Raw genomic sequence first — 24631 nt, forward strand, 5'->3', positions numbered from 1 at the left:
AGCCACTCCACACAGCCTTCCTGCTCTCACAGGAAGCCTGTGGAAAATGTTGCTAAACTCACCTCCCTCTCCTCCCTCCCAGATCTTGCCCAGCTTCTCACTGCCAGTTTCCATTTTCTCTCGTTCTAGTTAATGTAATCCTTGTGTTAAGTCAATCTCTGACTCTTGCCTAAGTAAAGGCTCATTCATGAGTTTTTGTTTGTTTGTTCATCTCTGTAAACATTTGTATCATTGTTTGTAAACATATCATGATTGAATAAAGTCTTTAACTGATTCGTGTGCCTAATTTTTTTGCCTGGGTTCTGCATTTGTTTGCAATACCACAGTAATAAACATTACCCTGTATCACAGTATTTCATCAAATTCAAAATAATAATTAAAATAAATTGTACTTCTTCTCAGTTTGACTGTTGGATATGTTTTCTGTGTTCTATTGTGAATAAAACATTTGTTCGTGACATTCAGAACTCTATGCATTCTGTTTTTATTTACATTTTAACACAGCATCCCAATTTCTTTGGGATTGGGGTTGTAAATTATTGTATAATAAGAGACTAAATGGCAAACAGATGCAGAGGCGTTAAGACTGGTGGCAAAACCCTTTTCTGGCTGTAAGGGAAGGTATCAATTTATAATGATGCTACTCCTACATATAATGTAGAACACTTGTAAGCCATTATGTTATAAGTAACTAAATATTGTTATTAATCTTTTAATATTTATGTAACTGAAAATAAACTGAACTGTGAATTACTCTGGAAATCAGATACCTAGTTTGGATTTTTAGAAAATGCCAACAAAAAAATATATTACCCTTGAAAACATTGTACATAGAAACACACATGATCAATTATAAACCACCTGAATGTAAAAATTGTTGATCTGAAATGCCATATTTAGGGGAACCATTGACTTAGACACAGAGATGGACAACAGTGTGTTTGCAGACAGGGAAATTGTTTGAAGTCGTGAAAGCGTCTGGCAGTGAAAAAAGACCCAACATGGTTTCAATTAGAGCTGCAGTGGTTTGGATGCACAAGCACACATACAAAGTATTAGAGGATGAAGTGGAAAGGGAAAGGAAAAGTTTAAGAGAGTGATAGAAAGAGAGAGATAGCTTTCTGGCGTGAGCAGAGGGGACTTCACCTAATGTGAAACATATCTGTGTGCTTCATGTTGATGCATGAGTTTTTGCAGCTATAACCTGTTTAACTTCACTGTCTGCGTTTGTGCACATATATGTGTCTCCATATTTGTACAGAAGAGTTACAACAACCTCCAGACATGAAAACAAATTCACCATCTACTGTTCAAATATTTATGGACTAAATGTAAAAAGTTGGTTAATGGGTTTGAAGTCTAAATATACGTGATTTATATTTTGTTAGTAGATCTTTGGGCAGATCATCATATTATACACTTACTACTTTTTACCTACAAACATAATCTTAACTGTCTTACTTTCCCGAATTTAAATCTAGTCTTGAGGTATAGGAGACATATAACTTCGCCTTCCATATCTGAGCAAGTCATTACTCTCCAATTTGTAGTGTATTGGTGTATTTCAAGCAGACACACACCTGAAGAGGGCTTCTTCCATTTCCTATTTCGATTTCATTCTCACAAGTCCCAGGAAAACTGTTGGCCATCACAAAATGTGTACGCAAGCCAGTTCTGTTCCTATGACCTCATAAATATAAGTGAACAATAATCATTCTAATTCAAAAAATTGAAGGAAAAAAGAAAGAAAAAGAAACATTAAAGTTAAAGTGAAAGAAGAACAAGTTTTCAGACCATTAGAGCAAATATTAGAAAAACTGTGCCATCCATTCATCTATCCATCCACCCAATCCAGGCTTGGGTTGGGATAGAGGTACCTAGACCTTTGCCATGCCTGCAGTTGTTCTGGAGGGATACTGAGGCACTCCCAAGCCAGCCAAGAGATTTAATCCCTCTTTCCTGGGTCTCCTCCTCCTCCAGAGCATATCTGAAACACTTCACCTACTAGGTGCTCAGGAGTAGTGATATGCGAATCATATCATTCAATACTCGAGAATCACTTTACTGACTCGTGAATCATGATTCACAAGCCCAAATGACTCATTCACTGACTCATCCCTGTTGCTGTTAGCAAACTAATTTCAATAGTAGAAATATATCTAGCTTGTAATTAAAATTGTGCGGAAAAAAACAACAGCCAGTTTCTTAACAGAAACATTTCTGCTCTGAACTGGAAGAAAAAACCCTGAGTAGAAAGTTCACATCAAGACAATAGCAGGATAGACGAGATCTGCAAAGGGTGGTGCGCTCGGCAGAACGCATCATTCAATCAGAGCTCCCTGACCTGCTGTCCATCTACACCAAGCGGTGCAAGTCCAAAGCTAGGAAGATTATGATGGACCTCTCCCATCCCAACAATGGACTCTTCTCACTGTTGAGGTCTGGGAAGCGCTTCCGCTCCCTTAAGGCCAAAACAGAGAGAATGAAGAGGAGCTTCTTCCCCCAGGCTATTCGGGGCCTGAACCAGGTGTAGGACTGGACTCTCCCAAACACGTCACTATAAGACTGGACTCTCACACACGTCACCACACGCACCACCACACATTTCCTATAATCCTATAATTCCTATAATTTATAATCCTTATCTTTATAATCTCTTCTGCTATTTGCACATTCTTTACTGTAAATTCCTAAGTTAATTTGTAAATTTTTGTAGTAAATTGTAAATATTGTAGAACTTTTCTTCTGTCATTTAATGGTCGGGCATTGTACAGCTACAAGCATTTCACCCCCATGTCATACTGTGTATGGTTGTGTGTGTGTGACAAATAAAATTTGAATTTGAATTTGAATTTGAATTAGCTCCTCAGTTCACAGTAGCATCGCTCTGCTAACAGCACATTTGAGTTACTCACCCCCTCCTTTCCTGTGCTGAATCGTAGCATAAGCGAATCCCTCACTCACTCACCCCCTTCCCTTGCTGTGCTGAATCGTAGAATGAACGAATCACTCACTCACTCACTCACCCACCCCCTCCTTTCCTGTGCTGAATCGTAGCATAAGCAAATCTCTCACTCACTCCCCCCCCACCCCCCTCCTTTGCTCACAGCTTCTTCTTCTTGGTTGTTAAGGTGCATTACCACCCCCTGGCTCACAGCTCAGTGGACATTTAGATGAGAAAATATATATTTGACACATTTGAGGAAAATACTAATAAAATAAAAATAAAAATAAATAAAATACATTTTCCCTGTAGAAATCTAAATTTTTTTGCTCTTTTTTGCTCTATAAAAATAGTTGTTTTTCTTTTTCAATCATCTTAGCAGTAGGATATACATGAAAAGAGAACCAAATTAAGTTTGAGTGAAAATGTAAATTTTTTGCACTCTCTGGGTAACTGACTCAGTGACTCAAGTGACTCAAAAAACACGATTCATTTTGGTGAGTGACTTATTCAAACTTGTTTCAGTAAAAAGAATCGAATTTATCATCACTACTCAGGAGGTCTCCAGGAGGTCTCAAATGCCTAAACCACCTCTACTGGCTCCTGTTTGACATTGAGGAGTAGCGGCTTTACTGAGTGTCTTTTCTTATTATTTTTTTTCAACAAAAATAAGCACATTATAACAAGAATCAGGCAAGACAAAGAAACAGTCAAGATAGTCATTTACCAGCTCATATTTTAAAAAGCCTCGTAAGGCTATGTTAATGCAATTGGGTGATTTTCTCTCATTTCTGCATTGTAATTTGGAATCAAATGGATTTAAGGAAATGGCATTTCTTTATTTCTAAGCCAGAGCTGCTGAAAGTTCATCAAATTTTTTTACGCCAATGGACCATTGTTTTTACAGCAATGGTGGATCATGGAGCTTAGCAATATTTTTTATAAGCCAAGCTTTCCGGTTGGCTGTCTTGAGCCAATCTCTCTTTCGGCTTTGTCATGTGACAAAGTAAAAATACAGATTCAAACGGATGAAGAAAGACACAGGTGAAATGACCATGGAATGTACCAAAAACTGATCCTACACTATCTTTTGGTCTTTAGATAGAGATAAACAATGGCTTAGGTTTTGTCTGAAAATATACCCCTAATTTCCTTCAGGATTAATAAAGTATTCTGATTCTGATTCTTTCTCCTGATTATGAGAGTGATCTTGTTTTTATGGGGTTGTAAAAGAAACAGTCCACCAATCTCCACTGTTTGGGCTGTTTGAATGGGTGCAAATACATTGAGATTTTTGCACATTACATGTAGCACATTAGAGCCTCTGTTGTGGTGGTTCATTGTCTTAGATTCTGGCATTAACACAATTACTATTTATTCCTTCTAAATAAACAAATTTGTAAGTATTGTTTTAGCACAGGAAATGTGGTTGCAGGATATGGAATTCAAGAGGCTAGAGTTCATATTTTGAGGCAGGAGGTAGTCAGTGGGGCAAACTTTTGTCCAAAGGCTTCCTAGCAGGTAAATTGTCATGCTGGTTTCTGTCATCTAGTCACTTCTATGACTAGAAGTGACTGTCTTTTAAAAAGCATACACATGACAATCATAGATACATTTTTCTGTTACCGTAGCATGATAAAGAATAAAAATGGTACAGTGTACAATAAATAAACGCCACATTCCAAGTGCTATAGGCCTTATACTATGACAATTTTTTCCTGAGTGATGAGTAAAAGGTAGGAGTGCAACCGAGCAGTGCAAATTGCATTAACACATAATATGTATACCATAAAGAAGAAACAACTGCAAAAGGGTATAATGCAGAAATACATGGGGGCAGGGATACCTCAGTAGGTAGAGTGGTCGCCCCATGATTGGAAAGTCGGGGGTTCGAATCCACTGAACGGCTACCCTGAGGGACCCCTGAGCAAGGTACCGTCCCTACATACTGCACCCTGGGTTCCTGCTTAGTGGCTGCCCACTGCTTCACTGAGTGAATGGGTCAAATGCAGAGAAAAACAAGTAATTTCCCCATGGGGATTAATAAAGTATACATTATTATTATTATTATTACATGTATGAAAAAGTATGTGTGAAAACATTTGCCTAACAGGTGTGTTCTGTCGGGCATACGTTTCTGTGGCATGCCTGTCACAGAAAGAAGAATTATGTTACAGCTTTACAGAGAATGGTGGGAATGATTTCCTGAGGTGTTCTTTTTAGTAGCAGGGTTAAATCACAAGTGGGAAGGATTTCTGATGGCTCAGTAGTGTTGAATAGAGTGGTTGAGATGAATTGTCCATGAGGGAGAGCAGTTTGTTCAGTGAACAATGATAGTTTGCATGTGACTGGACATATGCAGACTGCACAAGTAACTTACCCCACCTTTTAGTGGTCATAATTTTGGCTTATATGTGTGCATTTAGCCAATTTATTATATAATATAATATGTAAACAAATAACAACATGTAATGAACATTAAATAAAAAATTCTGATATAATGTTCTCTAGGAGAACTTTAAAATGATTTTGAGGGAGGCTGGGGACATTGAGTCCAAATGAACTATGTTCTGCACCTCTGTTTGAGGCTGCTGTGAAGGAGTTGGGGCTACAAGGTGGTTGGTGCCTGTCGTGGTGGTAATTCCTAAATGAGATGTGGACCAGCAGGCCAAGCGGAATGCAGCTAAAGTAATAGTTTAACCAAACCCCAGGTGAGGGAGGAGTTTGGTGAGACAAGGAAAAAGACTTTCAGCCTGCCTCAAAACAATTTTGGGCAAACCATCAGGAGACTCAGGATGGGAAAGAGGTGTTCTACTCACATGGTGTATAGTGTAGGTGGGATGTTGCTGACTTCAACTGACAAGACAGTTGGGCGGTGGAAGGGAGTATGGGGATGAGGGGGAAGACTTGCCCATCACTAGGGCAAAATCATTGAGGCAGTTAAACAACTCATTGGTGTTTGGGTTTCTGGGGTGAATGAGGTTTCTGTCAATACAGTTTCTGAAGGCCCAGAATGTTGCAGGGTTGTCTTGGTTGACGCAACTCTACTCCATCATGTGGCACTCTGGAGTGGTTCCTCTGGATTATCAGACTGCTGTGGTGGTCACCATCTTTAGGATGGGGTATCGGAGGGTTAACTACAGGGAAATTATACTCTTCAGCCTCCCTGGGACGGTCTATGGCAGGGTACTGTAGAGGAATGTTAATCCATCTTTCGAACCTCAAATAAAGGGGGAACAATGCGATTTTTGTTCTCTGGTTGCTGAACATTTGATTAGTTCTTTATCCTCTCAAGGATATATAAGACTGTGTGTGAATTTGCCCAACCACTCTACATGTGTTTTGTTGATTTGGCGAAGGCACTCAATTTGGTCCCATGGAGTATCCTGTGGGAGGAGCATGGGAAGCATGGGGTGTCTGGCCTGTTGCTATTAGCCATTTGAGCTCTGTAATTGTTGCAGGAGCTTGGTCCACATTGTCAGCAATAACTCATTTCTGGTGGGTGTTGGACCGAGTGAGGGCTGCGCTTTGACACCAGTTCTGTTCATAGAGAATTTCTAGGCATATCCAGGTTGATGGCCAAGTGGCTTCAGAATATTGTCTTTAATTTTGCAGATAATGTGGTTCTGCTGGGTTCATCAGCTGGTGGCCTCCAGCTCGCACTGATTAAGGGGAGAAAGGAAGAGGAGATTGACAGGTGGATTGGGGCTACGGCTGCAGTGATGAGGACATTGCATCAGGTTATTGTAATTAAGGGAAGAGATGAGTGTAAAAAAGCAAAACCCTACCCTAGCCTAGCTTATTATCACAAGATCTGAGTACTGAGATCTGGTGAACACAATAAATGAGATCCTGGATACAAGCGGTGGTAAATAAGCTATCTCCGAAGGGTGGCTCTCCCTTAAAGAAGGTGAGGAATTCAGCCATCCAAGAGTGGTTTAGAGCAAATTCACAACTCCTACACATGGAAAGGTGCCAGTCAAGGTGGTTCAGGGATCTGACTAGAATCCCTCCTGGATGAGGTGCTTCGGGCATGCCCCACCAAAGGAGGCCATGGGACAGACCCACGACACGCTGAAGAGATTACCTTTCTCAGCTGGCCTGGGAATGCCTGGAGGTGTCTGGGGAGAGGGAGGTCCTTGCTTAGGCTGCTGCCCCCACGACCCAGCCCTGGATAAGCAGCAGAAAATAGATGGATGGATTGATGGAAGAAATCTTAGTTCTCACCGTCAATCGTTTCCAATATGAAAAGTACACCTCTGTTTCAGGTAATGCTCCACAGCGTAAGCCACTTTGTCTGCACCTAAGTAGATCACACTTGGCTGAACAAAGTAAAAAACATTTGTCACTGTAAATATGCGGATTTGTGTTAAATTATTTGCCATTTTATTCCATTCTATAACAGCAGTGTTTTCAGAGGACACAAACTGGCAAGAAGAACTTGCTAAGAGAATTCCAAGGGTCAGCTGGTCATAAATCCCAGCATGTATCATGCAGGTATAAGCACAGGAACATACAAATGCCATAGTTAACCTAGAAAAGGTTAAAGGTCTTAAATAATCAGGCCCCATCTTATCTTAATGACCTTGTAGTACCATATCACCCTATTAGAGCACTTCGCTCTCGCTCTGCAGGCCTACTTGTTGTTCCTAGAGTATTTAAAAGTAGAATGGGAGGCAGAGCCTTCAGTTTTCAGGCCCCTCTTCTGTGGAACCAGCTTCCAGTTTGGATTCAGGAGACAGACACTATCTCTACTTTCAAGATTAGGCTTAAAACTTTCCTTTTTGCTAAAGCATATAGCACTTTATATAGCCTCTGTAGAAATTATCCACATATCTCACTTATCTTAACTGCACTACTGTATAGCTCTGTAAATAATCATTCTGTACATACGATAATTTTTAACCCTACAACTGTTTACAACTTGCATAGTTCCCATTTCTGTATAACTGTATATCTCAGATTTCTGTAAAGTTATTTATTTCATATTCTGTATAGTTTTTCATATTTATATCCTGTTCATAGCTTGTACTCACTACAGCCTGTACATACCTATAGTTATAGAATATTCACAACATACTTCATACCGTGTACATTATAACATACCATAATAGACCCATTCTGTAATATACTTACATATCTATACTATTGCTAATATATATTGTAATATATCTATATCACTAAAGCACTTCTGGATGGATGCAAACTGCATTTCGTTGCCCTGTACCTGTGCATGTGCAATGACAATAAAGTTGAATTCTATTCTAATTCTATTCTATATAGTTAGGGCTGGACCAGGTGACCCTGAATCCTCCCTTAGTTATGCTGCAATAGACGTAGGCTGCCGGAGATTCCCATGATGCATTGAGTTTTTCCTTTCCCGTCACCTTTCTCACTCAGTATGTGTTAATAGACCTCTCTGCATTGAATCACATCTGTTATTAACCTCTGTCTCTCTTCCACAGCATGTCTTTCATCCTGTTTTCCTTCTCTCACCCCAACCGGTCGCAGCAGATGGCCCCGCCCCTCCCTGAGCCTGGTTCTGCCGGAGGTTTCTTCCTGTTATATAGGAGTTTTTCCTTCCCACTGTCGCCAAAGTGCTTGCTCATAAGGGGTCATATGATTGTTGAGTTTTTCTCTGTACCTATGAAGCTCCTTGAGGCGCCTTTTGTTGTGATTTGGCGCTATATAAATAAAGTTGAATTGAATTGAATTGAAAAATTTGCAATGTGTTGAATTGCAACACCTGCTGTAGATACACACAGTCCAGGAACCAACCATCGTCATAATAGAATGAAACCACCACTGGAAAAGCAAAGGCTGTTTTATTCCTTTTCACACACAAACACACACACACACATATGCGCGTGCGCCGGGTTATTAAGTCAGATCTTGTGATAATTAGCACATACAGCTAATCTGTGTATGTACATTGACAGAGACTTACTCAGGCAATGCTCTTCTGATGATGCTGTGAACTTGCTTGTAGATATCCAGTTTGGACAGACAGCTGCACTGGGTGTGGTTGGCTACACTGATGGTCACTGGTTTCGTCCCTTGGGTGATTGGCACTCTGATCTCAAACAGCTGCAAAGAGTTGTAAAGAAGCAACGTGAATTAAAAGAATGTATATTGATATGCACTGTAAAAATAGCAATGCACATCCTATCAATTTGTCAAAGAGAGTATCTCAAAAAAGTCAATACAATGGTACATTACAATGTGAAATAGGTGAAATATGGTAATGGTCTATACTCACTGAGAAGATAAGGGCCTTCTCTAAACAACTATTCAGGAATGGAAACATAGTCTAAGGCCTAAAACCTATTAGCTTTATTTTTCTTTTACTAGTTTGGGGATCACAATATAACTAGAGAATAACTAGCCCGTGTTACATATGGTTTATGTGTTTTGAAAATGAATTAAAAGAAAGAGAAAAAGTCTAAAGCCCCATACACTTATAAAATAATTTGCTTGCCAGACATCACTTGGTAGCTAGTGAACATTCAAGGCTCCAGTGGCGTAGGTAACCCTCAAATGGATTTACCACCCAGTCAAATGTCAATCAGTGTCATCCTTCACTCCCAAATATAGTCTGTTCAGCTGCTCCATCACACTTAAACTTGCACATCAAAGGTTCAGTGTGTAAAATATCACAGCTAGATCCTAGTAGGTTGCAGATCACAGTTAACTGAATTCTTTTTTCATACACCTCAGATTTCAAGTGCATTAATGCTGAGCACATTGGGCACTGTAAGACAAACACATTTCAGTCAGCCAAGAGAGATCAAGAACATTACATTTAGACTGTAACACCTGCGGTTGGCCACTTTGGATTTCCCTATAGCAGTGCTTCTACTGCTTCTACAAAGATCACCAAAAAAAATTTGGCTTCAATTCATTACCAGTACTTTGGTTTGGATCACTTTTTTCTCAGTATATAGTAGTATATCATATATATCATGTATCAAATCACAGAGTACAAATGAGTAGAACTGTCCAAACTTTGACTGGTACTGCATTTGCATCACCTTATCCCCAATCTCCTCTAAACTTCCTTTCATTGTGGCATTGTGTGATTCTGAGTGAGGCAGTTTAGCCAGCTTTACTTTGCTAAACAGTCAATCTGGTGAGCATTCTGGTACAGCATACCCAGTTACCAGTAAGTACTTTTCTACACTGCCAGTTGTAGTGTTGTAAAAAAAATTTTAAAAAAATATGATTCAGTGAATACAGTGAAGTATCTGTATAACATCTTTTGCCTGGTCAATGCACAAAGTTGCAATTTGACCGAGAGAAGACAACAGCAATAAAATGTTAGTTTTCACTGGCTGAAAGAGGGGCCAAGTGCAAATTATACTGGCATTTTAAAATAAGATTTGCTCTGATTATGCAGTATGAAAGCTCAATGTGTGGAGAAGGGCGTAGTGGACAATTTTAAGATACCAATTCCACAGCCACAATTTGTACAGCGGGAATGGCTTCTTAATTTTTTACAAGAGAGCAAAAAAGAGCAAAAAAATGTTTTCTGTAAAGGAAACATTTTGTTCTCTCAGCTTTTGAACAATGACATTTTTTATTAAATTGTGCCTTTTGTATCAAAACAGTGGATTTTAATCCAATCAAAGATGTGCAGATTCTGCAAACAAGTGCAGAATTTCAGCTTTAGTTCAAAGGTTTAACAAAGCATTTGCATTATTATAGAATTTTTTATACATCTTTAATCACAAAAAAAGTATTTTTGATTGCAGACTCTGACAATGTAGGCAAGGAATCTGAATTTGTGTTATTTCAGTTATTACATTATATATAGTATAATGTATATATATATATCTGATGATGTCTAAGGCAGGAGAAGGAGGGGAAAAGAGGGGTAGGGGTACAATAAAATGATAGAGTGCAAATAGAAATACACAATATATTGCCAACTGGTCCTGTAAGAAAAGAAAGCAAAGAAAGATAGAGCACCAGGACCACAGAAATTAGAAAATACACAGATACATAAATCAAGAGTCTTGTTGTAGTGTGAGTGGGAGAGAGTTTGTGTTAGAATGCCTGTCTTTGTCACAAATGTACTTAATAACAAGGGTGGGAAGCCTCAACAGTGCCCCCCGGAAGCCAGAGGCAGACAGACATGGAACCAGGACAACTGCACCATCCGCAGCCTCCAAGAGTACTGAAGACTCAAGGCCACACATCTTGGTGACAACCGCACACCCGTTCCAGCAGAAGAAGGAGGGAGGCCCCGATGGGCTTCCCACTGCCAAAGGGCGAGAATCCCAGAGAGTCAGGGGCAATGGGCATTCAACCCTGCTAGAGCCTAGCCACCCTGGTACGAGTCGGAAAGGACCACCCAGCACCCGGCAGCGTCAGAAGGTGATTTTTTTCAGGGGCTCCTCCATTGCGTTTCCCTGTGTAGACCTGCAAGTTACATGCATAAGATGAACCTGCATCACAGGCGCCCAAATCTTTATACCATGCTTGGCAGGCTTAGATGGTATATACTGGGCAGCAGCCCTGAAATGGCATCAGCTGCTCATCAATGATGACATTGGGGCCAGGGTTGTAAAACAGTTGAGACCGGCCGCTCATTTGCCCCACACCATCCTGATGGCAGCTAGCTTGTCTCTCTGCCGTCAAGCTGGTCTATGATCATGGTCATCAAAACGGATGGTCCTGGAAATTATTTTGAAAGTTTTCAGAGACATCCTGGTCCAAAAAAGATCTCTGCCAGTTTCTTCATCCTGCAGGGATTCTGTGGTCTCCCATTTGGACCTGAAAACACCAGCAAGGATAAGAACCCCAAAGTAAGCATCCAAATCGGTTTTGTCCAAGACTTTCCATGTCTTTCCAAAAACTCTGCTTCCTTTAAATTGGTGCAATCCAGGATGATTTTCTTGATAGGGTATTGCATGCAAAGGTCAAAAGAAGACTTGATGTTTTTTGCATGACTGCCCAGCGTGTAGGTTCTGGTATTATTCGAATCACATTGGTTCACATTGGTTCATTTCGTAAGCAGGAAGACCATTCAATTTTGCCATCTTTTACCATCCATACGGTGTTATTTGCAAGCTGCTGACAGTCTGCTCACTGGTCTTGGGGCTGGCTGCTCCCTGCTGGTCTTGGGGCTGGCTGCTTGCAGGCTGGTCCTGAGGTTTGAAGCTTGCTAAACTTTAGAGCTGGCCGATGCTCATCGTCCTCTTCAACCCTCACATTCTTAAACTTTTTCCTCTGCATCGCCATCAAAACCCTCTGTCTCTTCCAATAGCAACTGTAAGGCAGTCTGAACAGAGAATCGCTTTGCCATCTTGATCAGGTGTGGAACCACAATGAGATATTTATAGTGTCAGGTCCCCAATATTCATTCCTGCAAGACAAAGGGTGAAACGTGTGGGAATGTGTGTGCAGACAGTGTTGGGTGCTCCAATTTTGCAACCTTGTGCGGGAACAGCACTGCTGGGTCACACCTGGGTCAATTCGCAATGCTTTACTTTCTCCTTCTCTCTCTCTCTCTCTCTTTCTCACACACACACACACACACACACACACACACACACACACACACACAAGCCCAGAGAGGAGGAAGGAGAAATGAGGGTACACAGGACCTATGATTTCCACACTTCCACTAGCCACGGGTCCAGTGGACCTGAAGACCTTGCCTGTTTCTTTCTGACTGCCCAGACTCATTCATGGCCAATTTACAGTACCATGCATCAGCTGCACATGCTCGCAGGTGCTGGAGCTCAAGCAGATATCAAAGACGTTTAACAGGAACGACTACTCGGTCACTGAATCCCCAGGTGTCCGTGTCCATGTCTGAGTATAATCTAGGGTTAAGTGTTTTAAAGTATGTGTGCTCATATCTGATGCATCAGAAACTACAACACAGTTTCTCTATATGGTTAGTGGTAATGCAACAAGGTCCTGACTTTGACTCCACCATCTGGCTGTGGCCTTTCTGCGTGGAGTTTGCATGTTTTCCTCGTGTTTTTGTGGGTTCTCTTTGGGTACTCTAGCTTTCTCCCACAGTCCAAAGACATGCAATTCAATCCATCAATCAGTCTTTATTAACAGACCTTATGTCCATAGTTAAAGCCATAATATACATAAAATTAATTTTGGTTTAATCAATTTAACCAAAAATCTATTTCAATATAACCTAACCCCAATTTAAAAAAAAAATGGGGTTAGGTTAAATGATGATTCTAAATTGCCCATAGATGTGAATGTGAGTGCAAACTGTTATTTGTTTCTATGTGCTAGACCTGTTCAGGGTGTACCCCCCTCCCTCTCGCCCTATGACAGCTGGGATAGGCTCCACCCCACTCCACCTCTCAGACCCTGATAAGTAAAAGCGGAAGAGAATGAATAAATTATTTATGTCAACATGAAATTTATCATACTTGCAGTGATAACAGAGAAGCAATTTACTTTCATATTTATGACAACTATTCATTCATCTGGGCTTAAAATAAACTAATGAAAAGTTGCATGAAAAAATGGCATACAATATACACCCAAATACAGTGAGCAACAGTTACATTCACATTCTTCTGTGGCATAGTTAACTTAGTTAACATAGTTAACTTAAATAGTTAACTTCCTGTGCTGAGTGAATCCACTAAAACAGTTCATCTGACTCAGAATGCTACCCCCCGTTCATTCAAGCAGTAATGAATAGGAAATGAATAACACAGCTGACTTAAAACTTAAAACTTAAAACAATAAGCCATCCTACAATTCATAACTGAGTCCATAAAAACAGCTATGTGACAATTAGAAGGTGAGGGAATATACTCTTTGTTTCAAGGTAAGTGAAAATCCAATGAACCACTTGGTGCCTCTGCTTTAACACAAACTGTGTGACTTTTGATCAGCTGCAAGCCCTCTGTTTTATTTGGGGTTTTTTGCCCTTCCATGTCTGCATACAAACACACTGCACCCACTTTGCTATGGTTAAGGAGAAACAAGTTCAGGTAAACTTTTGCAATTCTGGCACATTTTTTAAATATAAAACTCTTCTTGACTTTTCAGAATCTTAGAATCTGAAGGAAGGAACGCCTCAAAATTACAACATCAGAAACATATTTATGCTATGCTTTTTTCAGTTTGCAAAGTGCAATTAATCAATGGACATTTAAGTATCATACAAAAGTCCAATTTTTGTTGTGATTAATTCAGTCCCAACGGAGGAACAACAGAAGTCCTAAATAAGTTGATTGAATACATCAGTTCGAATGATAAATACCATAAGTACCATTGTTTTTCTTGTGACATTACCAATAAGTGTGATGTGTCACATGGCCCTCTTCCTATTGAAAAAACAAAAGTTGTATCCAAGATGGCCGACTTCTAAATGGCCACCATGGTCACCACCCATCTTGAGGAGTTTGCCACTCACATATACTAATGTGCCACAAACAGGACTTTAATATCACCAACCATTCCCATGTTATTACGGTGTATCCATATAAATGGCCCACCCTGTACAGTCTCATCATGTACTTAGCTGTGCATGTCCTCATGGTGTTCTAATGTTTTGCACTCTGCTCCTTGTCGAGCTGCTAGAGAACTACATACTGCATGATCTGCCTCTTCAGGAAATGTTTAAAGACAACATAATCTAATCTGTACAACTTCCACATTTTTGAAACACTGGCCTGGATCAGCAGCAAGCAGTAACATTTACTTTACTCCAAATGAAACATTATCATGTTATATGAGACATCAGCCTCGAACGACTGCTTGCATGCCTCGGCTCCTTGTGTGCATTCTCCATGCGAAACATCATTGTTATCTGTCACAGCTGTCTGTGTTCTGAGCAGTGTCGGTCAAGTTACTTGAAAATAGTAATTAGTTACTAATTGCTGATTTCTTATTTTCAAAAGTAACTAGTTACTTAGTTAGTTTTAAAAAGCATGATACAAAACCTGAATAGGTAATAAAGTAATAGACCTTTCAACCCAGTTCTATTTTTTCTGCATATTTGAGTATATAAAACTGAATCAAATGAAAAAGCCTCTTTAAAAAAAAAATGTTAATTTGAATCTTTTAACTTTATGCACATTGCATCAAGCAAAAAATAATTCATATGCAACAGTCTCTGACTTGAAGAAATGTGTTTAACATTTAAACCTATGTTCTGCATATTCCAGCATATAAAATAAAATAATGTTTTTTTGTTTACACTCACTCTTTCAAATAGATGCAAGTAAAACACAGCAAAAAAATAAATAAAATCAAAGACTCAGCGACACTGAGTCCTGTCACTCTTAAATCTATTGTCACCTGTTTAGCAGGAGTGGGGCCGGTGGGTGGAGGTTTGCCCTTTGCGGTCATGTCAGTGGGGGATCCGGGGGTTTCTCTGTGAACGTCACATTCCCGTGGCAGCGTGCAGGGTGCTCGCTCAGATTTGAAGTTTAATTTTTCACTTTGGAAACAAGTTTTATTCCCACGCAGAGTGTACAGCAGACACTAATGTTTTGTCACTTTTTACAGACTAAAACTCAGTAACCCGTTGCTGCCCATATCTGGTCCTGAGTGTCTTTTAATTTCAAATTCAAATTCAAATTCAAATTCAAATTCAAATTTCAAATTTCAAATTCAAATTTTATTTGTCACGTACACAGTCATACACAGTACGATATGTAGTGAAATGCTTGGACAACTGCTCGTGACCTAAAGAAAACAAAAAAGGAAAAGGCTATGAATAAGATAGGAAATAAATATGAAAGATTAAAAAGGGTAAATTTAACTAGGAAGGAATAAAATATAAATTAAGGTTAAAAATGAAATAACTGTACAACACAAATTAGAATGAAGGGTAAATTTAACTGGGAAGAATAAGATAAAATATATAAATTAAAGTTGAAAATAAAAAAAACTGTACAACAAAATACACAATATAGAACTATATAAGAATGTATGAAGAAATATAAATAAATATATACACAATAACAGCAGCATATACACAATAACAGCAGCGTGATTTAAGTAATGAAGTGAAAACAATGTCCAGAAAGTCCAGTGTGTGTGTAAGAACTATATGTGTGGGTCAGGACTGTGTGGTGGTGTGATTGAGAGACCGTATCGCCTGCGGGAAGAAGCTCCTCCTCAGTCTCTCTGTGTTGGTCTTCAGGGAGCGGAATCGCTTTCCTGACCTCAACAGTCTGTTGTTGGGATGGCTGAGGTCCTTCACGATCTTCCTGGCCTTGGTCCAGCACCGCCTGCTGTAGATCGAGTGCAGGTCAGGGAGCTCGGAGCGGATGGTGCGCTCAGCTGACCGCACAACCCTCTGTAGAGCTCGTCTGTCCTGCATGGTGCTGTTCCCGAACCAGGTTAAGATGTTTCCCGTCAGGATGCTCTCTATGGTGCAGGAGTAAAAGTTCCTGAGCACCTTGGAGGGCAGTTGGAAGTCTCAAGCGTCTGAGGTGGTAGAGACGCTGTCGGGCCTTTTTCACCACGGTGTTGATGTGACAGGACCATGACAGGTCCTGCGTGATGTGAACTCCGAGGTATTTGAAGCTGTCCACTCTCTCCACTGGGCACTCGTTGATGACGGGGGTCTGGTAGTTCCTCTCCTGCTTAGTGCTGAAGTCCACTATCAGCTCCTTTGTCTTACTGACGTTTAGAAGGAGGTTGTTCCTCTGGCACCAGTTCTCCAGATTCCTAATCTCCTTCAGGTAGGCCGTCTCGTTGTTATCAGAGATCAGGCCCACCACGACGGTGTCGTCAGCAAACTTGATGATGGTGGTGGAGCTGGTAGTGGCCACACAGTCATATGTGTACAAAGAGTACAGCAGGGGGCTCAGGACACACCCCTGGGGGGCTCCAGTGCTGAGAGTGGTGGAGGCTGAGACATGTCCGCCGATCCTTACTGCCTGTGGTCTGCCAGTTAGGAAGTTGGAGATCCACTGACACATAGATGAGCTGAGTCCCAGATGCTCCAGCTTGGTGGTGAGTGTGGAGGGAATTATGGTGTTAAATGCAGAGCTGTAGTCTATGAAGAGCATTTTAACATAATTCCCCCTTCTAGTGTCCAAGTGAGTGAGTGATGTGTGGAGGAGATGAGAGATGGCATCGTCTGTGGAACGATTTGGACGGTAAGCGAACTGTAGTGGGTCCAGTGTGTCTGGTAGTGAAGAAATGATGAAGTCTCTGACCAGGCGTTCAAAGCACTTCATCACTACTGAGGTGAGGGCTACAGGGCGATAGTCATTGAGAGAAGCAGGGTGGGGTTTCTTCGGGACAGGAACAATGATGGACTCTTTGAAGCATGTGGGGATCACCGACTGAGATAAAGAGATGTTGAATATCTCAGTGAACACAGGAGCTAGCTGGTATGCGCAGTCTCTTAGGATACGACCTGGGATGCCGTCTGGTCCTGCTGCTTTCCTGGTGTTCACTCTCTTGAAGGCTCTCCTTACTTCATGCTCGGAGATGACGAGCACGTTTCCGGTGCTGGCAGTATCTTCCTGTCTGCAGCCGTTAGCGCCGCTAACACTAGCATTGTTGGAGACCTTAGCTGCAGCCTCGAAGCGAGCATAGAAAGTGTTCAGCTCGTCTGCCAGAGTCACGGCCGCGTTCGTCATACCGGTTGTTGGTGCTTTATAGTCCGTTATTGTCCTTAGTCCCCGCCACAGGCTCCTAGAGTCACGCTGTTGGAGTTGTGACTCTAGTTTCCTCCCGTAGCGCTGCTTCGCCTCTTTCACCGCCCTCCGCACGTTATATGACGCGGCTTTGTACGGGTCCATGTCCCCCGTCGTGAGTCCCGTGTTGTAGGCAGCGGTGCGGGATCTCAGAGCGTCGCGGATGGTTTTATCCACCCACGGCTTCTGGTTGGGAAACGTTGTGATAGTCTTTGTCTCCACGGTATCATCCGCTAGTTTCCCGATGAATCCCACAACCGCTTCCGTAAACACGTTGACATCATCATCGGAGCTGTTTCTGAACATGCCCCAGTCTGCGTCATCGAGTGCGTCCTGTAACGCGGCCACCGATTGATCCGTCCAGCGCGCGACCTTCCTCTGAACTGGAACTTCCGGAATTTAACAGTGGTACTGAATAATTAAGCAAGTCACTTTGTAAATGTCCCAAAAGGCTGGTTGACATCTTCCACCTACCCTACCATAATCAATGCATAATCGATTTCTATAATAATCAATAAGAACAGGTTAATCTGAGAAAATATCTTATGCTGACCCAAGCCACTCTGGATGTCATTCTAAGAAGATGGAAGAAATGAGATCCACAGGTTTAGTGCCCTCGATGGGGAAATGCAGAATAGAAAACATTTGTCTGCTACGCACAAGAGATAGAGAGAGAGATGCAACAGCTGGCTATGAAAGCTTGTTTCCTACGCGCTCCTGGCATATGCAATGAAAACAGTTCTCCAGTCTTTTTGAGGGACATTTGAAAGCTCTTCTTTGGATGTTGGCTGACTTTTGGTTTCGATCCCTGTCAGGATGATCCTGCACTGCTTAAATAACGTTAAGGTCCATCAATATGCTTTTAATGTATTGGCAGTATGTTTGGGATCACTGTCACGTTACAAAAGAACAAAAAAAACAAATCACACACTTTCCAGATGGAAGTGGATCCAAATATGACAATACTCAATTTTGACAAGATCCCCAACACTGCTGGCTGAAATGCAGCCCTAAACCACAAGTGAGTGGCTGGAATATTTTTCAGTCATTACTCCATACAACCTGCTGCCACTGATTTTAAGTCCAGTTCTTCTTTGGCATACCTCAGTTTCTTCTCCCTGTTGTTTTCCTGTAAATATGAGATTCTCGGTTTCAGATTCCCAGATTTCTCCGTTCCTATGTAAGGTTTTTGCTGGAATTTTTCCTTTTTACTAAGACCATGACTTTCAGATACTATTCATCTACTTTAGATATTTTTTAGGCCTACCACGTTTTTGCATTTTTTTCAATTTCCTCACTATTTTTAAATTCACACCTTATACCATGCTGGCAAGGTTTGGGGTAACAGCGCTTTGAATATGACTATTTTATGCCTATCAAGATGTGTTATGTTTTGCATTTTTCCTAGATTCAATTAAAGAAATGGGAACAAATGTGTTTTAGTGAGAGGCCTGTTAGGTTTTGTATTGTTGATTGTCATTTATGCTTATAAATATCTACTTATACATGCTTAGAGTTTTATAATTAGTTGTAGATTGGTAGAGGTTTGATCCTTGATAGTCTGCAAACTTTGTGTGCATTAGAGAGCACTCTGGGAGCATGGGAGAGGTCGTACCTTCTCTTATTGTTTTATGGTAGGATAAACGTAGCTATATCTGTTTTAGTCTAAGTGCCTTTTCTTTAGATGAACTGCTGGACTTCCAGACCAGCAGGTTTAGGGAAGTCTTTATGGGGTCACACTCTGACCACACACACACACACACACACACACACACTAGTATTGTTCACATGTATACCTATGTAAGATGTTATATGTTAATGACCCTATGCATATTCATGTAACCACAATAAAAGGAGCGCTATGGGGAACCTGGCTGAGAGTCTGACGGAGGTCAAGTGGTGGAACAACACTTGGCTCCAGGCAGGTCTCCCTCATGCACGAGTAACACGAAGAACTTTGCCTACTTGGTGTTCAATGCTTTTGCTGCGTTTTTAAATTGTCTCGTTCCAGCGGTGGGCCTGTGCTAGACAGACCCAACATTAATTGGTCCTTCAAAGCCGGATCCCTAGAATTGACATTCACTGAGGGGAAAAGGAGACATGCCGAAAGACGTCAGCCAAGACGTATAGAAGTTCCTGTAGTAAAGTCCCGAGACATGAGAATTTGTCATCGGGCCGGTGGATTAGCTGTCTGTTTTTTCTCCTCGCTGGATGGTGATTGACGGGATTCGAGATTAATGCAAGAACAGCACCAAGTAAGTACTGTTCAAAGAAGAGCGCTGTAGCTGCGCGGGTTCACGCGGACCTGAGCCGTGCAGTTAATCGCAGGCTTATAAACAAAAGAGAGCAACGCCTATGCTGTGCGGTTTCACGCAGGCAGGTGCAGCTCAGTGACTGCGCGGGTACACGCGAGTCCAGGAGCTCAACGGCCGTGCGGATTCACGCAGGCTGGGGAAAGTTATAGGCCTATTTGTGTTGTTTGTGTACGTCTGTGTCAGTTGTTAAAAGTAATCTGCATTAAGCTTAGGGTTGCTCAAATTCAGTACAATGACATATGAGGTGAAGTGATAGATGAAAAAATTGTGAATGTGTCTGACGTCACAGTGTCTTTGTGCACTGTGTAAAAGTAATTGCCTCCGATTGTGAGAGCGGTGATGTCTTAGTTTGTCACTTTCAGATGAAAAGCAGACCTGAATCAATTTTCCACATGCAGCGGTCGGAAGAAAGTTATAGTTTAACATCACTGGAAACGTTCAGGCCAAGTTTATTATTTACAGCTCCATGTGTCCCTCAACCTCACAAGCGAGCTCTCACTCCTCCCTGAAGACAAGGAATGCAGCTCCAAAGAGCAATAACATGGCAGATAAAGAGACAGCAGCAAAGTCCTGAGCAAAGAGACCCAGCAAGCAGCAGCAGTGTGGACAAACAGCATCAGAGAAGAAGGGCAAACCCACCATCCTGCCTGACTGGATGAATGGCACTGTGTTTCCAACAAGCTGCACCTTCACTGTGCATGTGACAAGAACATTTGAGGAGAACTGAGGAGACTGTTGGAGTTTGACATTTGCCACCTTTGGAGTAAAATGGCAAGAAGAGACAGTGGAGGGACTCATACCAGGTTCCCCCCCTCGATCTACACACAGCTTGGAGTGATCACACACCTGTTCCTGATAACCTTGCCTGGCTGCCACTACTTAAGGGATTCCACCATCTTTGGAGAATCATTGGAGAACTAACAGTTAGTGAGGCCCCCGTTCTGTCATCTGTGATCACTCTGGTCGTCTTTTTCTCTAGAATAAATACCCCTGTCTACCTGTGCACAGATTCCTGTGGCAAAAACTGTTAGTGAGAGTGGTGAGTGGATCTGTTTTTGTGAGAGAGATTCTGTGGAGAGACTGGACCCTTGGAGAACCTTGCCCTGTGGAATCAGGACCATCCCTGATATTGTTCTTGTGTTTTGGATTGTGCTTTACCTTCACCTTGTAAATAAACATTCTGCAATTGAGTCCTGTTGACCTAGTGGTCCGTTGATAGAACAAATCAGCAATTAACATCAGAATCTGAATCAGAATCAGAAAGGGTTTTATTGCCAAATGTTGAGCAGGTTTACAACATTAGGAAATTGCTGCGGTGCTTCAGTGTAAACATACTGTCATAAATTACGCTTAAATAGACATGAAAATAAAAATAAGAATAAGAATTAAAAGTGCTACGTAGATAGATAGATATATACATGATATATACATGAGTGCAGGTGGTGATCAGTGCCAAACATGGAATGATGCAGTGAACACAGCGTAGGGTCATGTGTTAGTGGTGGGAACAGTCATACGGTTATTGTTCATGTGTCCAACAGCAGAGGGGAAGAAACTGTTCTTATGGCGAGAGGTTCTGGTGCGAATGGACCGGAGCCTCCTGCCTGAGGGGAGCAGGTCAAACAGACTGTGTCCAGGGTGAGAAGGGTCAGCTGAGATCCGAGCTGCACGCCCCAGTGTCCTGGAGGTGTACAGGTCCTGCAGAGATGGAAGTCTGCAGCCAATCACCTTCTCAGCAGAGCGCACAACACGCTGCAGTCTGTTTGTCCCTGATAGTGGCTCCAGCGTACCACACGGTGATGGAGGAGGTGAGGATGGACTCGATGATTGCAGTGTAGAATTGCATCATCGTCCGTGTTGGCAGGTTGAATTTCTTCAGCTGCCTCAGGAAGTACATCCTCTGCTGGGCTTTCTTAATGATGGAGGTGATGGTGGGCTCCCACTTCAGGTCCTGGGTGATGGTGGTACCCAGGAAGCGGAATGAGTCCACAGAGGTGATGGGGGTGTCAGTCAGGATGATGGGGGGGAGTGGAGCTGTGTGTTTCCTGAAGTCCACAATAATCTCCACTGTCTTCTGGGCATTCAGCACCAGGTTGTTGTGGCTGCACCAGGACACCAGACGTTCAACCTCCCTCCTGTAGGCAGACTCATCCCCGTCAGAGATGAGCCCAATAACGGTGGTGTCATCTGCAAACTTGATTAGCTTGACAGACTGGTGGGTGGAGGTGCAGCAGTTGGTGTACAGGGAGAAGAGCAGAGGAGAAAGAACACAGCCCTGAGAGGAGCCGGTGCTGATGGTCCGGGAGTCCGAGACATTCTTTCCCAGCCTCACATGCTGTTTCCTGTCGGTCAGGAAGTCAGTGATCCACCGGCAGATGGGATCAGGCACATTCATCTGGGAAAGCTTGCCTCGGAGATGGTCTGGAAGGATGGTGTTGAAGGCAGAGCTGAAGTCCACAAACAGGATCCTGGCGTAGGTTCCTGGGGAGTCCAGATGCTGCAGGATGAAGTGTAGGGCCATGTTGATGGCGTCATCTACAGACCTGTTGGCTCTGTATGCAAACTGCAGGGGGTCCAGGAGGGGGGCCGTGAGGGTCTTGAGATAGGAGAGAACCAGGCACTCAAATGACTTCATGACCACAGATGTCAGAGCCACGGGTCTGTAGTCATTTAGTCCAGTGATCCTTGGTTTCTTGGGGACAGGGATTATGGTAGAGGACTTGAAGCAGGCAGGCACATGACATGCCTGCAGTGAGGAGTTGAAAATGCCAGAAAACACTGGGGCCAGCTCGTTTGCACAGTGTCTGAGGGTGGCAGGAGACACACCGTCTGGGCCGGGAGCTTTTCGAGCATTCAGACTCTTAAACTGCTTCCTCACATCTGCTTCATGAATATGAAGAGTTGTGGTGGGAGGAGGTGGTGTGAAATCCTCTTTTGTGTGGGGTGAGGAGGGGGATGTTGTAGGTGAAGTGTTTGATGATGGTGATGGCTCTATGGAGGGGGGAGAGGTGGGGGAATTAGTGTCCAAAGTGTCTCTATTGTTGGGGCCGTTGGAGGTGTGAAGGCTGCCTGATGGCTCGTCAAAACGGCAGTAAAAGTCGTTAAGGGTGTTGGCCAAGAGCAAGTCATCAGTGGAGTGGGGGGTTTTAGGCTTGTAGTTGGTGATATTCCTAAAACTTTTCCACACAGAGGCAGAGTCATTCTCTGAGATCTGCTGCTGCATCTTCTCAGAGTGTTGATGTTTAGCAATGTCCACTTCTTTAGTGAACCTGTACTTGGCCTCTCTGTAGCAGTCCCTGTCTCCGCTTCTGAACGCCTTTCTCTTTTCCAGCCACAGCTTTTTGAGTTTAGGAGTAAACCAGGGTTTGTCATTATTATAACTCACCCTGGTGCGTGATGGCACAATGCTGTCCTCACAGAAGTGGATATAGGAGGTGACGGTGTCCGTAAACTCGTCCAAGCTTTTAGAAGCAGCCTTCATTGTGTCCCAGTCTGTAGACTCCAAACACGTGTGAAGCTCCTCCTCAGCCTCGTTGCTCCACAGTTTTTTGGTCCTCACAACAGGTTTGGAGAGCTTCAGCCTCTGTCTGTACGCGGGGATTAGGTGGATCATGACGTGGTCAGAAAGTCCGAGTGAAGCGCGGGGCACCGCACGATAGGCCCCGCTGATCGTGCTGTAACAGTGGTCTAATGTCCTCTCCTCTCTGGTCGGGCATTTAATATACTGCTTGTATTTGGGAAGCTCATGGCTCAGATTGGCTTTGTTAAAGTCCCCAAGAGCAATAATGAGAGAGTCCGGGAATGTCCGCTCCATGTGCAGTATCTGCTCCGCGAGTGCGCACTGAGCTGCCTGCACATCCGCATCTGGCGGGATGTAAACAGCGGCCAAGATGAATGAAGCAAACTAGCGCGGAGAGTAAAACGGTTTGCAGTGAATAAAAAGGTATTCCAGAGAGGAAGAGCAACATGGAATCAGAGTTAGTTTGTAGGATCCTCTCAATTCACAAAGCTTAGCTCAGAAAACATGAAAATGCTCTGGAGAGCAGGGCACAATTGTTCAAAAGCTTGCCAAATTAAAAGATATGATGAAACCTCCAAATTTTGAACCAAATGTTAACCCTACTCCATCTTTGAGTTCCACACAGGTACTGCATTTGGAGCTTCCACAGAAGCCACTTTTTCTGGCGAGCTAGAAAATAGTGGTGGATATCTCACACAGTGTTTTTTAGCTTTTCGGGAACGCAGTAGAACTTTTTCCTCAGGCTGTGTAAAATTGCCTGCATGGTTGAGCTATTGCCTGCAAGTGTTTTGAGAGCTCAGGCAGAGTATAAATGCACTATATAAGAACCAGTTTATTTACCATTTACAAGCCCTGAGATGGGCTCAAGCTGTCCTCAAGTCTAATCGAAAACTCTTTTTTGAGCACTTCATCGCAGAGTATAAAATTTCTGACAAGGGATTGAACCCTGATCAAGGAGTCGAGGAGTGTGGTAAAAGGCAAATTAGCTACAAAGGATCTTAATGACTCACTTGATGCCTTACTTTCTGTGTAAATGTATCAGAATGGATGACCATATATGGGAGCATAGGAGAAGACACTGCAACTGCCATGGATCATCGGCCGAGCCATTTCTGGAACTGAAGGGGTTGCCCTGCAAAAGCTTGGCCGTACAAGAAATGAGTCAGAGGAATTCTGTAACATTTCATTGATGCCTGACCTG

At 42.5% G+C, this 24631-nt stretch overlaps 1 protein-coding gene across 4 annotated transcripts in view; it reads right to left on the reverse strand.

The window, feature by feature from the left end:
- Positions 1 to 24631, reverse strand: part of vegfc (vascular endothelial growth factor c) — a 102373-nt gene that overhangs the window by 38350 nt on the left and 39392 nt on the right. For 3 of the 4 annotated variants that reach the window (XM_012922145.4, XM_076884536.1, XM_004562227.2), the window contains exon 4: positions 8892 to 9031. In XM_012922145.4, coding sequence (XP_012777599.1) covers positions 8892 to 9031 — 140 coding nt within the window. Of the gene's footprint in view, positions 1 to 7031; positions 7115 to 8891; positions 9032 to 24631 lie in introns of all 4 variants that reach the window. The other variant, XM_076884537.1, reaches the window with a different exon arrangement.

Source organism: Maylandia zebra, linkage group LG6 (genome assembly GCF_041146795.1).
Source record: "Maylandia zebra isolate NMK-2024a linkage group LG6, Mzebra_GT3a, whole genome shotgun sequence".
Taxonomy (NCBI): Eukaryota; Metazoa; Chordata; class Actinopteri; order Cichliformes; family Cichlidae; genus Maylandia; species Maylandia zebra.